General features: G+C 39.9%; 1 protein-coding gene across 1 annotated transcript in view; it reads left to right on the top strand.

Moving 5' to 3' along the window:
* The window catches only part of myo1d (myosin 1D), a 549,120-nt gene that overhangs the window by 107,816 nt on the left and 422,776 nt on the right, over window positions 1-18,528 (top strand). Inside the window, exons 6-8 of the mRNA XM_060849058.1 lie at window positions 357-452; window positions 1,151-1,267; window positions 16,834-17,037. Coding sequence (XP_060705041.1) covers window positions 357-452; window positions 1,151-1,267; window positions 16,834-17,037 — 417 coding nt within the window. The remainder of the gene's footprint in view (window positions 1-356; window positions 453-1,150; window positions 1,268-16,833; window positions 17,038-18,528) is intronic.

The raw sequence follows: 18,528 nt of genomic DNA, 5'->3' as shown, positions 1-18,528 counted from the left end.
TCCTTGCCTGTGAACCAGAAGGTCTACATTCAAGTCCCACCTGCTTCAGAAATATGCCATCACATACCTGAGCAGGTTGATCAAAACTACCTATTTTGGTATGCCAGACAGTGTACTGTACTAGTTGTGTCATGACTAGTTGTGCGAAGCTTTTGTTTCAGGAGTATTGGGAATGTCACAACAGTCAAACCAATGTGGAAGAGACTAACCAAGCTAGAGAATGAGGGTATTTGCAAATAGCCTCTGCAGGTTATTGGCCTCACCAAGACCATTTCCGCATGATAGAAATAATATTTGATACTGGTATAACTGCTTCTTATGTGCTTTGATTTGAAAACGATGTGTTCATATTTTAGTTACTGTTGGGTGGTCCTGAGAAATTGCTACGAGCCTTGCACATTCAGAAAGATCCAACTGCCTACAACTTCATCAAGGCCGGTGGCGTACTGAAGGTAAGGCTATAGTGTGTGACTAGAGAGAGATATCAAGCAACTTTTTTTTGCTTCCTAGTGATTATGCAACAACTGGAATATAATACCAGTTAAAAAGTATTTTTCCAAAATGTGGAATTGGAAATTTGCTGTTTATTCCATGCATCCTTCCCATCCCTCTGGAAACATTTCTACCAATGGGAATTGGAATGAATCAATACTTCCTTGTTTTAAAGACCACTGCCCCTGGAAAGGCAGTTCCTTGCCTTATGCTGGGATTGTTGGCTGGCTAGTCATGAGGTGGGGAAGAGACATCTGGTAGGTTACATTACAGATGAGCACAGTTCCATGTCTCTGTTTGTGTATGTACCTTCACACAAGGAGTCTGTGGGTTGAGAACAGGAGTGGAAACATAGGTTAACTGTATCCTCCCTGAACCAGAGATTTTTTTTCAATGATTTGCAACAAGAGGTACAAACCTGACTCAGATGAAGTACCTGAGAAGTTAGGGCCCTTTAGTCTCTGTAATAGGTAAATGAGCTCACTAATTCCTTTGCAGAATCTATGGATTAGTTGTAAATGTATGTGCATTGGGAAATATTGAATGAAAATTATTTTGCGCAATCAATAATATAGAGCTGTGTTGCATTAGGACACGGTAGTCTGTTCACACTGATTGTGAAATGCTTTCCTAAAGTTTAATTATCTTTTACACACAGTCTGCTATAAACGATGCTGCAGAATTTAAAGCTGTTGCAGATGCAATGAAAGTGATTGGTTTCACTGCTGAAGAGATTCAGACGGTCTACAAAATTCTGGCCACTATTCTGCACCTGGTAGGTTCTCTGTTTTTGCAGTGAGTGAAAACATATCTTTTCAGTAAATGGAGATTACTGTACAATCATATCCAGGTATGTTCAAGCTGACCTGCTTGGAATATTGCACCATAATATAAACGAATGCAAAATATTTTCTGGATGAGAGTAAAGCAAACATAGCCATACAGCAGTGAAACAGACCCTTTGGTCAAGCTCGTCCATGCCGACCATCCCAAACTAAACTAGTCCCATTAGTCTGCCTTTGCTCTGTAGTCCTCCAAATCTTTCCTATTCATGTACATGTCCAAATGTTTTTTAAATGTTGTAACCGAACCCGCCTCTATCACTCCCTCTGGCAGTTCATTCCATATATGCACGACTGTCTGTGTGAAAACGTTGTTCCTTAGGTACTTTTTAAATCTTTTCCTTCTCGTTTTAGACCTATGTCGTCTAGTTTTGGCCTCCTCTACCCTTCGAAAAAGACCTTGGTTGGCTATTCACCCAATCCAATGCCTCAAGGTTTTATAAAACCTCGGTAAGGTCAACCCTCAGCCTCTGATGCTCCAGGGAAAATTGTCTCAGCTTATCCAGCTTCTCCTTGTAACACAAACTCCTCAGTCCTGGCAGCATCCTTTGTGATTTTTTTCTGCACCCTTTCTAGTTTGAAAACATTCTTCCTATAACAGTGTGACCAGAATTGTACACAATATTCCAAATGACGCATTACCAATGTCTTGTAAAGCCACAACATGTCCTAACTTCTATACTCAATGTACTGACCAATGAAGGAAAGCATGCCAACCGCCACTTCAGCACCCTCTCTACATGTGATGTCGCTTTCAAGGAACTATGTCCTTGTTTCCCTAGGTCCAACTGTTCAACAACACTCCCCAGGTCCCTTCCATTAACTGTGTATAAGAAGTGAGATGTGCAGTAGATGAGACTTGGTGAAAGTATAAACTTTGTTTATCCCTTATTCCATGAGAGGAGTACATAACCAGGTTAAAGGATATTAATTTACAAACCACTTCCGATCTTGTGGTTCAACTGTTTGGATATCTTGCTAACTTTGCTGACTCTCTTCAGCATAGGAGGCTTAAAGTCTATCTCTTCAACCACTCTCTTGGTCATCTCAATTATTGCTATAATAATGTGGTGCAAGATTAGTCCATTTGGCCCTTTCACCCTGCTATTTAATACCTTCCTGGATAATCTGTGTCATTCCACCTTCCTGAACAATCCATGTTATCTGTTCATTCCATTAAGATCTGGACATCCTTGGATCTCCATGTCAGTGTGCTCACTGACTGGACCATCTACCGTTCTCTGAAGGGACGAATATTTTAGATTAGATTAGATTAGATTACTTACAGTGTGGAAACAGGCCCTTCGGCCCAACAAGTCCACACCGACCCGCTGAAGCGCAACCCACCCATACCCCTACATATACCCCTTACCTAACACTACAGGCAATTTAGCATGGCCAATTCACCTGACCCGCACATCTTTGGACCGTGGGAGGAAACCGGAGCACCCGGAGGAAACCCACGCAGACACGGGGAGAACGTGCAAACTCCACACAGTCAGTCGCCTGAGGCGGGAATTGAACCCAGGTCCCTGGCGCTATGAGGCAGCAGTGCTAACCACTGTGCCACCGTGCTGCCCCTAATATCAAAGACCTAGATCTTTTTTCAGTGAAGAGATTCTCATCATCATGGGTCTAAATGTTTGATCCCTTTCCTATGATTCAGACACCTGCTTCTAGACTTCCCAGTCTGAGGAAGCATCTGCCAAGAAAGTTTATTTATGAATTTGAGTTCAGTGAAGCCACTTCTCATTGTGTAACAATTCAGCAAATATGGGCCTCATCTATTAGATTTTCTATAGAGAGCAATTTACTTATTCTATATGAGAGTTTAGTGAACGTAGTTGCGGGTATGTTTGCCATGCTGAGAAGTTGATTTACAGATGTTTCGTCCCCTGTCTCAGTGACATCCTCAGTGCTTTGGAGCTTCCTGTGAAGTGCTGCTGTACTGTTTCTTCTGGAATATTTGGTTCTGTTCCTGCTGCTTCTAGTTGCTGGTTCCGGTTGTTCATTGTTGTGGCTGGTATATTGGGTCTGGGTCTATGTGTTTGTTGATGGAGTCCGTGGATGAGTGCCACCCTTCTATAAGTTCTCTAGCTGTCCTCTGTTTAACTTGTCCTATGGTTGTTTTGTTATCCCAGTTGAATTTGTGGTCTTTGTCATCTGTATGTATGGCTACTAAGGACAGCTGGTCATGGTGTTTGCTAGCGAGTTGGTGTTCATGGATGCCTGATTGCTAGTTGTCTGCCTGATTGCCCTATATAGTGTTTCATGCAGTTTATTTACATTGCAATGTTCATTTACATTGAACCTTGTAAATTATGATTGTCTTGCACATGGTGTGTATAAAGTCTTTTGTCCTGGTGAGTTGTTGTCTGAGTCGGACTGTCATAAGCCTGAGTGGTCAGAGGAGTCAATTCCGACGTATTTTTTATTTAAGTCATGGTATGCCCTTGTCTTGTTGTTTATCTGTTAGGCATATGTGGATAAAGTTGCGGAGATATCCATTCTTGACAAATACTCTGTTGAGGTGGTGTTCTTCCCTTCATAGGTTGGGTGCTGAAGTGTGTTGTCGTCCTTTTGAACAGGGTTCTGATGCAGCTTCTCTTGTATGTGTTCAGGTGGTTGCTGTTGTAGTTCAGGATCTGGTCCATGTATGTGGCTTTCCTGTACAGTTTTGTGGTGCATTCACCGTTCTGTGGTCTTTGTACCAGAACATGCAGGAATGGGAGTTGGTTGTTTTCTCTCTTGTATATCTTATCCCTGTGAGTATGGTACTGATAAAATGGTGTGTGCTCACAATTTCTGTTTTCTTAATAACAAAAGTGTTGTCAATGTTTGGGTAATTTTGTGGGAGGGTTGTTTTTCCCAGTTTTTGCATCATGGCTTCTGCTTTGAGGCCAGATATGTTTGAGCTCGTAGGTGTCCCATTGATTTGTTCATCTATCTGGTGGTTGAATGTGACGTGCGTCGTCAAGCACGGGTCTAGTAGTTTGTGCATTCCTTGTTGTTAATTTCCCCATCGTACCAGCTGTTCTGTTTGTCCAGAAGGTTGGCTATTGTTTCTCTGGCTAGAGTTTTGTCAATTGAAATGAGCAGTGCCGTTACATCAGTTGAGATCATTGCTTTGTCCTTGTCTATGTTTATGTTCTTGATGTTGTCTAGGAATTCCTGTGATGATTGTATAGAGTTTAGTGAACCTTTATTCCACTTCCTCAAAGACAAATACTACTGAAAAGGAGAAGGTTGATGGGCGATGTGAGCAAAGCAGGATATGGATGGGCGTGATGTGGAAAAATAGTTTAGTTGGTGGAAAGACTAAGACTAAGATGGCACAGATTTAAGATCTTTGTTGAAAGAAGCAATAGAGATATGAGGAACACATTTTCATGCAATGAGTTGTTGGGAACACTGGTTAGGACTGTTGGTGAAAGCAGGTTCAATTGAGGCATTTAAGAGGGATATGGATTGGTATCTAAGGGAAGAATCTGCAGGATTATGGGTAAAGAGATACAGAGTTGCAAAGACAAATTGCTTCACTGGATATGGCAGGCTGGATGGTGTCCTTCTGTACTATCCCATTTCTACGATAAATACCTGATCCTGGTACACCACTTCCACGCATTTTAAATAAATATTGCAAAAGAATGAAGCACTATTACTTTTAACGCACTGAAGAATAGATTTGAGAAAGATCCAGTCAGGAGGGGGAAGTTAGTCATCATCAGTTCAGTGAGAATAGGGTCAAAAGAAGAGGAGGTGGATCTCACAGACAAGATATCTACAAGAAGAACATGAGAGAAAAATGGGCAATACATTAGAAAATTGATGCAAGTTCTGGACCGGGGCAATCTTAAAGGAATTTTTCCTGGGAAAGCTAATTAGTGGGAGAGTGGGAAGAGCTGATCAAGTGACCTTGATCTTGGTGACAAAGAAGTTCCTGAGCATCTTGCACTTATTTGAGATGAAGTCCTGAAGGAACTATTGCATTTTATCTCTTTGATCTCTCAGGGATGACTCTCATCAAGTTCTTTGTGGGGACAGGAGCTTTATTATTTTATTGTCTGTTTTCTCGTACGTGCAGTTTAGTTTCAGTTTCCTTGTTATTATACTTGCAGGCTTGACTCCTGGAACACAACAGACAAGCATAATCAAACACTGAACAATTGATCAATTGAATATGATGCAGATAGGGGAGAGTACAGAATCACTGGAAGTGACAACAATTAAAGAACTATTTGAAACAAAAAGGCATACAGAATTATTTCCAGTGGGGCAGCATTTAAATAAAGAGAACTTACATTTGTGAAATCCTTACTAAACCACCCATTACGTGGAGTGAATTGTGTGCTGTTCTCATTGCTATGTTATTCAAAGGATGTAAAGGCACTGCAGAATTTTTAAAAAATGGATTTCCAAGCAACGATAAACATTCTGAGTCTCCTCCTGAACAGTGAAGCATAGGACTTGACCTCATGACAGACCTTTTAAAATTAAAATTATGAAAGCCTTTGATAGAATAAACACACAGTATTCATAGAAATGTTCATCATGGAATTTCAACGAGGAAGAGAAAATTGGAGCTTATCAATATAAGACAGTAAGATAACCAAACATATTATTTTCCCATACACTGGAGTAAATGTAGAAATTGTAATCCTAGGGGATAAGTATTTTAATGGAGGGTTCAGTAAGTATGAATGAGGAAAGAGTGACGGATTATATTGGCACAGTAACATGTAAGGAGGATGCAAGGAGGCTTGATTGGACTGTAAACTTCGATGGATGGATGTGTCTGTTTCTGTGTTTTTTTGTATAATTCTGTGCGTTTTAGAATCATAGAATCCCTACAGCATGCAGGCAGGCCATTCAACCCATCAAATCCACACCACCTCTCTAAAGAGCATTCCACCAGACCCACCCCCACCCAATCCCTGTAACCCTGCAGTTCCCATTACTGATCCTTCTATGGACAGTATGGCCAATCCACCTGAACATCAATGGACTATAGGGGGGAGAAACTGGAGCATACAGAGGAAACCCACGCAGAGACGGGGAGAATGTACAAATTCCAGACAGAAAGTCACCCAAGGCTGGAATGGAACCCGGGTCCCTGGTTCTGAGGCAGCAGTGTTAACGACTGAGTCACCATACCATCTACTGCTTTTTTTAAAAGTAGGCGTGACCATTCATGGAATGAAGGAAACAAAACATGAAAGTACTTAACTTTAATGATGTGTTGAAATTAATCTTGAATAAGATCAGACTGAATCTGAATGTCCACCTCATCCAGGCGGCACGGTGGCTCAGTGGTTAGCACTGCTGCCTCACAGCACCAGAGTCCCAGGTTTGATTCTAGCCTTGGGTGACTGTCCATGTGGAGTTTGCACGTTCTCCCTGTGTCTGCGTGGGTTTCCTCCGGGTGCTCCAGCTTCCTCCTGTTGTCCAAAGTTGTGCAGGTCAGGTGAATTGGTCATGCTAAATTGCCCATAGTGCTAGGGGCATTAGTCAGAGAGAAATGGGTCTGGGTAGGTTACTCTTTGGAGGGTCGGTGTGGAGTTGTTGGGCCATAGGGCCTGTTTCCACACTGTAGGGAATCTAATCTAATCTAATCATCCATGGTCACTGGCATAAAGAGTTATGGAGAACAGACCGGAAAGTAGAGTTGAAGCTAAGATAAATCAGTTATGATTGTATCAAATGGCAGAGCAGGCTCAAGGGGCAATATTGCTTCCTCCTGCTCCTCATTCCTGTATTCGGTTCACTAATGTCTGCTTGATGTTTGTCTATGCAGGTGTCATTGTCACACAGCACCATCTACTGGCCACATTTCTATATAACTTACGATTCAATAATTAAAATCAGCTTTATACCCCTCCTATACTGCCAGTTGCAGAGTTTGAATGTCCATCATGAGAGATTACAGAATATTTACAAGACTGATGTATGTGTAACAGAATATTTGCACTCCAAGTTTTCTTTCACTCCTGTATGCTTTCATGTCTTAGTAACATATTGTGACTAAAATTTGCCCTGAATTACAATTTAGACAGTGCGTTAACTGTGGTGCATTCGACATGACTGTGTTATTTCCTTTTAAAGATGTAAACATAGTAAAAGTCGAAAATTGTGTTAATGAACAATGAAGGATTTAATTTATTGAAAACTGAGCTGGTCCATACCCACACTGTCTTCTAGTTAGTGGTATTGACCTGGTGAGGTAGCTTAATGCTGATCTTAGACTAGCAACTTAGCAGTTGAGAATAGAAATCCACAGTATTTTCAGCATACGATTCTGGAAGGCATTGGCATTGGCTTTGTGCTATTGTCAGTAAACTGTTAATCCAGAAACTCAGGTAATGATCTGGGCACCTGGGTTTAAATTTGACCATAACGTGGTGAAATTTGAACTTAATTCCAGACTTTTTTTTAAATTAAGAGTACACCTGAGAACAACTAAGTCATTGATTGTGTGGTTATGCTGCCATTTTAACAAGGTTATTTTGTCCTTGTTTTCTTTCAAGAGGTCGTAAAGGCAGAGATGCTGAAATGTCTATGCAAGAGCCTATTTTAACAAATGGCTGGGGAGTGGCCATAATGAGTTTTGAGAAGATTTGTAGCTCAGGTTGAGGTTCTGGATGTGGGTTTGCTCGCTGAGCTGGGAGGTTCATTTCCAGATGCTTCATCATCCTACTAGGTAACATCTTCAGTGGGCCTCAGGTGAAGTACTGTACATGATTCCGGCTTTCTATTTATATGTTTGGGTTTCTTTGTGTCCTGTTATAGTGATGTCATTTCCAGTTCTGTTTCTCAGGGGCTGGTAGATGGGGTCTAACTCAATGTGTTTGTTAATAGAGTTCCGATTAGAGTGCCATGCTTCTAGGAATTTTCGTGCATGTCTCTGTTTGACTTGTCCTAAGATGGATGTGTTGTCCCACTCGAAGTGGCGTCCTTCCTTATCTGTATGTAAGGATACTAGTGAGAGAGGGTCATGTTGTTTTGTGGCTAGTTGGTGTTTATGTATCCTGGTGGCTAGTTTTCTGCCTGTTTGTGGAGTGGCCAGTTCGCGCAGTTCAGATTTTTTTCTAGTTTTGCTTAGCTGTAATAGTCATAAGCTGCTACAGTGGAAAAAGGTTCAAAGTTTCAGCAGATGGTTCCTGGCTGGCTTTCTCTCTGAAATCCCTTTGAAAGTTGATTCCGCATGCATTTGAATTTACCTTTTGCCAAGGGATATGTTTATTGGACTTTGTGGGAATTGGAATAGCTGCTTAGTTAAGTTGCTGTATTGAGTTGGTTGGGGTTTCAAATAATTAAGTTATTCTTAATTCTGTTTTGTTCATGTTTCAATTGTAGCGTTAAATTCTGTTTGCTTCAAGCCAAGTGGTTTAATCAGCTGCATCACTCCTGGAATATCCATTTCACATTCTGCCTCTAAAATAAGAAAAGTTAAGATCTGTGCTACCTTAAAATATTTTGAGGGGGTCTGGCCTGGCCCATAACAATTGTCAGAAAAATAAAAGTCTGGTTCACTCATGTCCTTTAGAGAAGGAAATCAGCTGTCCTTACCTAGCCTAGTCTACATCTGACTCCAGACTGTCTCAGTGCAGTTGACTCTTAACTAGCCTCTGGACAATGCGGTGTGGGCAATAAATGTTGGAGAAGACTGTGATACCCACTTCCAGTAAATGCATAAGAAGAAAAAAAAGGCCTCTTAAGCTTGGTTCACCATTAATCCGCTTTTCAATTCAATTATTTATCCACTTTGGTTTCACGTTCTTTAATACTCTTGCTGTACAAAAATCAATTAAAGTTATGAAGTAGAGCTCCAACTAGTGGTCTAGAGATTATGACCAGAAAAGTAGCTATTCCTTTGCTGGGAAAATGAAAAGTTTGTTTTACTGCCACTGGTCAGTTTTACTTTGATTCCAGTGTGTGATTGTTCCTTAATACCTCACAGCATGTTGGCCATTATCTTCCACAATCAAAGAATGAACAAGCAATAGTCCTCACCAAGGGGAAGGGTGTGACCACAAAATCTCACTATATTTAATGAAAAGGTTGCAATAGGCATCTCATTTAATTTCTTGCTTTGCATCCTTATTTAAACTTAGAATATCTTCAAAATCTTCATTTTTCTTTCAGTTGTTTATCCCCCAAACTTTGCATCACCTTGCCCTTGGCAGATCTTAACTATGGAATTTATTGATCACTTCATTCCATTGAAACGTGGTTACCGACAAACACCTTTTACTGTTTTACATATTACTAGTTACATTAGGTAAGGCTTAATTTTAGAGAAGCTGAATTTCTGTAGAATAATTTTCCTCAGCTGGTGAATCAGTTGCTATGGATTCTATTTAGCCTAAAGTAAGGGGGAGGGAGACAGTCAGTGCTGCTCTGTACATGTCTGTTTCTGATGTCAGTCTAGCCACCTCTGCCAGAAGAGATTGTGGGTGGACAACAAGATTGAACTTGGTTGTAAAATTCTTTACAACCAAATAATCAACTGATACTCATCGAGGAGGTGTTCAGACACTGTTTTGACTGTATCAGTTTACAGATGATAGAAATTTCAAAACAAAGGAAGAAATTGCCTGGGTTTAAAAAGTATTTAAAAGGGTTCTCACAATTGGGATCTTTTGTTCATATGAGTTGGATAACAGACATTTTATCTCTGTCTGTCTAATGCTTAATATAAATATTGTGTGCAATTTGGTTCCATTTTATAAGAAAAGCTTATAAGAGAGTGCCAAACAATCTACAGGTAAAAATTCCGAAGTCAGAAGTTGTAGTAATTCGGAAAGGCTGAAGAGTCTGTAACCTTTTTTGCCAGAAAGAAGATTAGGTATTTGGGGAGCAGGTTGGTGGTGGTGGTGGGACAGAGGGCTGCAGTGGAGGGGATGGGTGAAGACCTGATTTGCTACATTCCAACAGCAACTATATTTCAAAAGTACTTCAGAACTAAAGACGACATTTTCACGAATAGGGAAATCCACCACCATCAGCCCTAAATATTAAATCTAATACACTGTTTAGGAGAAAACTCTTTTACCTGGACAGTGCTTACAATATGGAACTTTACTGTCTCAAGGAGGAAATTAAACAAAGGGTGTAGATCCACTCATGGGGAAACTAATCCAGAAGGGAAGAAAACAGTCAAAGTGGAAAGTGGTAAGGGTTGGTCTGACTTGTCTACTTCAAAATGGAGCTCCCACTATAACTATTATTTCCAAATTTTTCTGTTTTCGTTTTATCCTTTGGTGAAAAAGCACGGTGAGGCAGGAAAAAATAGTGAGATGTTCCAATACGGTCAGATAAAGTAGGAAAGGAGAGAGTTCCTGTGGAGCATAAACACCAACATAAAGCTGATGAGTCAGAGGCCTGGTTTCTAGGCTGTAAATTTTATAATTTTAGGTGCTGTCCACTTATGTGGGGCACCAGAGATTGAGAATTAAATTCAAATATTTTGAATTCAAGAGAACAGGGTAAAGGGAGAACACATTTTGAAATGGACTGAAAGTTGGATAAATGCCTCAAGCTTGAAATCAGAATTCTTAAAGTAAATTGCTATTTTGAAAAGATCAGCTTTACATACTTTTATGTCCGTTAACACAATGTCTATTTTAATAGGGATTCTTTGTATTTATACAGTTGAATTTGGTGCACCCATTAAAAACTGGGGAGACTTGTGAAAATAATTCCATTGCTAGGAGATGGAGCAAACAGCATGAGTTGCAAAATCCAGTTGTCATAAGATTGAATGTAACGCAAAGATAAGCTGCATGATGGTTGCTTTTTTGAATTGTGAAATGAAAATGAAATAGATTACATTTTCATTTGTAGTGAATTGTCGTGGCACACACAGCTCTGCTGTAAAGTTCATGTTTAGCAATAGATCATCTCGCTTTAGCCAGTTTAAATGTGCAACACAGGAGTGAGCTGGTGTTTGCAAAGATGTCACTTTAATGATGATTAATGTGAAGGTGTGGTGCTGATATGATTGTGTCACTGTTATTTCTGATCATGAGCTGTACAACTCATGCAGCTTGCTGATAGGTTCCCCTTTTGTATTGTCTTTGGTGTTGCAAGGTATCGGAAGACTGTTACTTGACATCAGTCCAATGACTCCTTGAGAGATGTTAGTTTCATAGTAGTTCAGTGAGCTACTTGTATTTGACACTCTATATAGATATGAACCACCTGCAAGACCCACACTTCCCACAGGATTTAGTGGCACTGATATATTTCCTTTATTGTTGCTGTTGGCTGTGAGATCCAGAGATTAAACCCTTTTGTTCTAACAATAAAGAAAGAAATAAAGAATGACTATTGATTAATAACGGCACCGTTCACACAATATTATGTAGTCAATGTAGTGTCATCACTGTTTTGATATAGGAAGTGCAGCAGCCAATTGTACACAGCAAGGTTCAATAAACATCACTATGATAATGGCCTGATGGTCTGCTTTAATGCTTTTGTCTTAGTAAGAAATATTGGTTAGATCATGGGGCACAACTTCCCTGTTTTTAGCACAATCCAGCTGTATTGGCACACAACAGTTATCTTAGAAACATGGAATCTCCACAGTGTGGAAGCAGGCCATTCAGCCCACCGAATCCACACCAACGCCCTGAAGAGTATCCCACCCAGACCCATGCCTACACTATCCCTGTAACTGTGCATTCCCCATGGCTAATCCACCTAGCCTACATATCCCTGGACACTGCGGGCAATTTAGCATGGCCAGTCTGCCTAACCTGCACATCTTTGGACTGTGGGAGGAAACTGGAGCACCCAGAGGAAACCCACGCAGACAGAGGGAGAATGTGCAACGTCTACACACAGTCATCCACTGGTGGGATCATACCCTGGCCCCTTGCGCTGTAAGGCAGCAATGATAACTACTGAGCCACCATGCTGTCTCAAATAGTGCTAAGGGTCTCCAGTAGGGCACTTGACAGGGTTTGTATTCCATTGTTTTTGCTATCCTTAGAAAGTCATGTTATCATTTATATTTGGAGATATGAGTGAATTTCTTTTTTATCAATTGATAAAGTGAATATAGACTAGCCACCTGCTACATGCCTTTGCATTTATATAGTTTATTCAAGGCAGTAATATCGAGCGTCATATCCTGCATTTTATCTCTCTGGAAGAAGAGACCATCTTTGAAGTCGACCAAGCTGTTTTGGAAAGGGCAGAGCATCTGTGGTCAAGTTCTGGCACTCCCCACAAACATCAGAAATTGCTTTTTTGAGGAACCTGAAGACAAATGTCACAAAACTGGACCACAGGGCTGCTTTTGATTCAGTGTAGTACATTGGTTTTTTCTTCCACTTTGAACTCTGGTCTTAAAAGTTACTAAAACACTGCTTTGCTACAAACTATTTGGTATTCAGTGGGACTGTGTTGTTTCTCTGTGCCAGGGACCCCGGTTCGATTGCACGCTCAGGTAACTCTGTGTGTGTGTGTGTGTGTGTGTGTGTGTGTGTGTGTGTGTGTGTGTGTGTGTGTGTGGAGTTTGCACATTCTCTCCGCGTCTGTGTAGGTTTCCTCTGGGTGCTTCAGTTTCCTCCCAGAGTCCAAAGATGTGCAGGTTAGGTGGATTGACCATGCTAAATTGTCCCATAGTGTCCAGGGTGTGCACGTTAGGTGGGAAATGCAGGTTAGGGTATGTGGGTGGGTCTTGGTGGGATGCTCTTCCAAGGAATGGTGTGGACTCGCTGGACCAAATGGTCTGTTTCCACACTGTTGGATCTCTATGATTTCATCCAGCTTTAGCAAGGGAGAAGCACATTGAGAAGGCTGACCATCAGACTAACCCAGGGATCAGTGCCAGCCCCAATTTTACTTAACAGAAATAAAAATGACCTGCAAACATGAGCATGCATTTATTTGTACAGTGTATTCAAGGCATTCAAAAATATTTAAGATGTATTCAATGTCAAGCATCATATCTAGTGTCACCTGCTGAATTCCTCCAATATAATATACAGTAGATTTGCCTCCACAATGCCAGTGGCAAAGGAGAGTTGCATACCTATGTGGTTAACCAGAGACTAAAGCATGATTCCAATCTGACATAGTTAGGAGTGACTATAGGTCAGATCTTGTCTTCCTGGAACATCTGAAGTAAAACAGTAGCAAAGATCAAATCCAGAAGCTATCTCCCAACCAAATTTGTAGTTACAGGAGCTAATGAGATGAACAAAATCTTTATCAATATAAAACTATTGCATAACCAATGACAGAGATTGGTACTTACGTAACGTACCTTATTGTAGCTGTTGGGAACACTGATATTTTTATCTGTTGTTATGCCAGCAAATTTAAGAATAATATTTTGCTTAACAAGTCTCCAAAACGCAGCAGTAAGCAAAATAATTAGTGAAATGTGGATTTTGTTTTTTGAAGGAGGACTGTTGGCTGTATACAAGGACAGCTCTCTAATTTCCTTTCTATAATTCAAAAGAGTTTTTCAGGCCCACGTGAATCACCAGAACAGGTGACTGGATAAATCGAATCCCAGAATTAAATCTTGCTTGATAGATCATTTCCTTTCCCTAGTTTTATTTGATGTGGTGTTCGTTCACTGAAACCTGAAGCTACAGGTTTTCTTTAACAACAGATCAGGAGTTTATTACACAAAGGACAGAAGTAAGTAAAACGTAAAGCAAATTATTAAGGTTGTTATGGGCCAGGCCAGAGCCCCCTCAGGATATTTCAAGAAAGCAGCCCGGACCCTCACTTTGCTCGTGGTTTAAGCAGGTGTATAGTGGATATTCCAGGAATGATGCAGCTGGCCCAACCACTTAGTTTTAAATAAAACAGAATTTCTTTGCAAGATTGCCAAATGAACAAACAGTAGAGAACTGAGTGTAGAATAACTTAACCTATCCAAAAACACAGCAAACTATACCAACTTAAAGATACTATTCCAAATTCCTGCAACAATCCCCATAAACTCCCCTTGGCAAAAAAGGTAAAATCAAAGACCGGGTCTTACAGGGGAGATGTCAGAGAGATTCAGCATGGAACACCTTCCACATAGCTGTTTCTTTGACCAGCAGCCTCAAAACCAATTGAATGCTTGCTCTGAACAGCCAGACTGCTAAAAACCCAACCCAAACCAGAGAAAAGCTAACCTGGGAGAACTAGCCGCTCCCCTTTCATTGTACTGGTGTTCTACTTTAAACTTAAAAGCTTCCTCAAGTAGATCACCCCAGACGTTTTGGAACCTGTGTGTCTTTATGACCTCCTGGGAAAAAAAAACAAGGACAGCATAACCTTGTTAAAGGAGCAGCATCATTACAAGATTTAAAATACCCAGAAAAACAAAGAAAAATCAACCTATTCCCTAATGCCACTATATTAGTGATTCCATACCAGAGCAATTACTCCTATATATCAAATCTTTAAGTTGGGCATATGTCACGCTCCCTCATTTCTGTCCTGTGAACTCTGAATTTTTTTTTCATGAATATTTGCAAAATCAAGAGCTTAGACTTTTGCAGCTTTTAATAATCTGTAGATTTCTAACTAAACACTCCTGGTTTGGAAGTTGCGCAAACAGAACTTTTCTACTAAGCTAACTCATTACCTTAATTGCTTTGAAATAAACTCCTTTCTAGATGACACAGGAACTATATTTTCTTTTGATGATAGTCAGGTCTGCTATGAACTACCTACTTCATCTTTTCTGACGGTTTGCAGCTAGTTTTCTTAAGATCCTTCCCCTTTATCAGTTCATTATTTTGCTGCTTTATTTTGAACGTGGACAGTGTTGATGTCCGTGCACTTCAGCTGACCAAAGAAATACTCTGTACATTATAGATTTGTCCATTTTTTGACACAGTACCTTACTTAAATCTTGTAATGTTTTTACACAACTTTTTAAAAAGTTGAACATGGTAAATATGCAAAATTTGACCTGTGCCTAAGTTGTAACCTTGTATGGAACAATTGCATGCTTTCAGGAGAATCAGCTCAACACTCAGTCTCAGATTCACTTTAAGTAAAATATTTCAATGACTCAATAAGAGCACTTATATTTTGGAACTGTCAAATAAGTGTTGTACCTGGAACTTCTGTACAATTTTATTTATTTGTTTCTTGTCAGAGTTATTTTTATCAATTCTGTATTTAGAATTCTGCCTCTGTTTATATCTAGAGTTTAATATATTTTGCTCCTGTTAATCTTCTGTATTTTTCTGTGCAGTACCTGAGGCCAGATGTTATACCCACATGTGCAACAGGCTGCATGAATTCAAGTCTAACATTAGCATCAACATAATTTTGAGGATAGTATTAATATATATAAGGAAAAATGTTCTTGTAAATATATCTCTGACATTGTAACTATATTTTGAGGGGTTTTAATAGAGTATTTGGAGAGAAGCAGTTTTCATCGACAGAGGGCATTGGTAATTGGGGAGACGGATGCAAGGCATTTGGCAAAAGAATCATTGGGGTGTTGTATGGGTGGGGTGATGGGGGACAAAGATGAGAAATATTTTTAGATGAAATATGATGTAACGCTGGTGGGACCAGACTGAAAAGCAACTTGTAGAAGGAATTTGGATGTGTGGTTGGAAGGAGCTTTGGAGACATTGATGTGGTTGGAAGGAGCTGTTGATGTAGATAATTGGTTAGGAAGATGCTGACAAGAGTTCCGCATCTGAAAGGTCAACCTGTTTTCTGTAATTTCAGATACAGATGGAGCTGCTGCATATTTCAGACAATTTTTTACCAGTGACTTCAGCTTTCCTGGATTTTTGCTTCTATTCATTTTTTGTCTTTGCCTTTAATTTTTATTCCTCGATTTCTTTTAATTCTTTTAATTTTATTTTTACCACTCTAATTAAAAATGTTCTGATCACTTCCTTATCAGTTTTTTTTTTCATTTAGTTTTCATTTATTTTACAATGATTGCCTTTTTCTTTCATGGCCTATTTGCTATGAAGGTTGCTCATTTCCTGCACCTGCACTGCCTCTGTCACTGGTCCATTTCATGTGCAAAGATCCCCATATCTCACAAGTACTGTTCCATTCACAGAAAACCAAACCCTTCCCAAACGCCCATTCTAAATAGATGAGGCTGCACTGATATTTTCGAAAGGTGACACAATAGGAAGTGCTTCTAGGCTAGCATTCTTCCCCTTTACATACCAATGATCCGTGTACATCAAAAACTTCACAGATTGTCTTTTCAAATGCTTATGGATTTATTGTGCATTTCCAGCATATTGTTTTAATTTCAACTGTCCAATGCTTTTCTTTGCTCTTTTGATTAAATAACCCTTATGTTAAGTTTAGTTAACTAGCTAGTTGTTGCTGCTATTGTTCATGCTGCAGTCTTCCTCATTAATGATCTTTATCAGTGTCTTTTTATAAGATGGAACATCCCAGAAATCTCTTTCAGGAAGTCATTTTAATTAACCAGGGAAATTTATGATGACTTAGTCTGTCCCTTTTGTGTCTTTTTTTTAAAACCCAGGGAAATCTGAAATTTGCGATGGATGGTGACTCGGTTTTCATTGAAAATAGTAAGTTGGTATCCGTGATTGCAGAGCTGCTTTCAACAAAAAGTGATGTTGTGGAGAAGGCCTTAATGTATCGGACTGTAGCTACAGGCCGGGATGTGATTGACAAACAGCACACAGACCAGGAGGCAAGCTATGGACGGGATGCATTTGCCAAGGTAACTGAATTAAAACCAAGTCTGCCGTGCAATAAATGATTGAAGATTTCCCCAAGTCTTTATGACAGCCTAATCACTGGGAAGCATAGTCAGATTTCACATACCTTTATTTTGTAAGAGGCTGTTTTAACCAGGACAGTGATCATTTAGAATGTTAATTTAAAATCTAACCTGCCCCAGGTTAGATTTCTATTGTATGTATAAATTAGATTTCCAAGATGCTTCTTCACAGGACATAACAGCAAAAAGTGAACATTGTGTTGAAACTGGAGATATTACACCTTGTAGTACCAGGTTAGATTTAACCTGGAAAAGAAAATTTTGTTGCCTTGCTTGAAGGTGATTATGGCAATTGTGGCAGATCCAACTTGTGAGAACTATGTTTAACTTTGTTTAACTATGAAGTATACTGCCTTACATTTTTTTTCCATATCATATTGTAAACTGAGGTTGATGCATATGCTTGCATCTCCTCCAAAATCATTACCCCCTTTATAACTACTGATGACTGAACTAGTGTCTGTTTGCAGGATAGGTTTTGTAATTCATTCATGGGATGTGGGCTAATTACATTTCATTAATTTAGAGTTGATAATAAAAGGGCTTCTCCACTGTAAAGCATATCAGAAGCAGGGGAAAGGTTGACCACACTGTTCAGACTGTGTTCATTTAAAATAAAAACAGCTTTTAGATGTCTTCAGGGAATACTTCAACATGAAGTGGCTTTCAGTGAATCAAGGTTGTAGTTACATTTTGATGATCTGCTTTTGAGGCAGCTTTGTAAACATGAGAAAATGCCTTTGAGCTGGCTGTGCGCATCTGAAACAATCACCTCGAGAAAACCGCTTCTCAATGACTTGTGTATTGACAACAATAATGTACATTCCCAGGCATTCTATATTTTAAAATATTCTAAATTGAATTCTTAGCAGTCTAAATCTAAGCATTATTTTTTACGTACACATTTACTTCAATTGGAGAAAGGATTTCTCCAGTTTCCTCATTTCCCCTCCCCCCACCTTGTCTCAGTCGAATCCCTCAAACTCAGCACCGCCTTTCTAACCTGCAATCTTCTTCCTGACCTCTCCGCCCCCACCCCACTCCAGCCTATCACCCTCACCTTGACCTCCTTCCACCTATCACATCTCCATCGCCCCTCCCCCAAGTCCCTCCTCCCTACCTTTTATCTTAGCCTGCTGGACACACTTTCCTCATTCCTGAAGAAGGGCTTATGCCCAAAACGTCGAATTTCCTGTTCCTTGGATGCTGCCTGACCTGCTGTGCTTTTCCAGCAACACATTTTCAGCTTCAATTTGAGAAAGTAAGGATTTGCCCATTATAAGAAGATATAAAATTGGACAATCCCTGGAAAGTGCAGACTTGGAAGGTTAGATCTTTTTTACTTTGTTTCATGTCTTTTTTTTGGTGCCCAAACAATTCATGACAGAATATAAAGCCTATTATTGACTACTGAAAAATAACTCTCATACT

The sequence above is a fragment of the Hemiscyllium ocellatum genome, chromosome 32 (assembly GCF_020745735.1).
Source record: "Hemiscyllium ocellatum isolate sHemOce1 chromosome 32, sHemOce1.pat.X.cur, whole genome shotgun sequence".
Lineage (NCBI taxonomy): Eukaryota > Metazoa > Chordata > Chondrichthyes > Orectolobiformes > Hemiscylliidae > Hemiscyllium > Hemiscyllium ocellatum.
The sequence above is the reverse complement of the archived record's forward strand: the minus strand, read 5'-3'. Positions and strand labels throughout refer to the sequence as shown.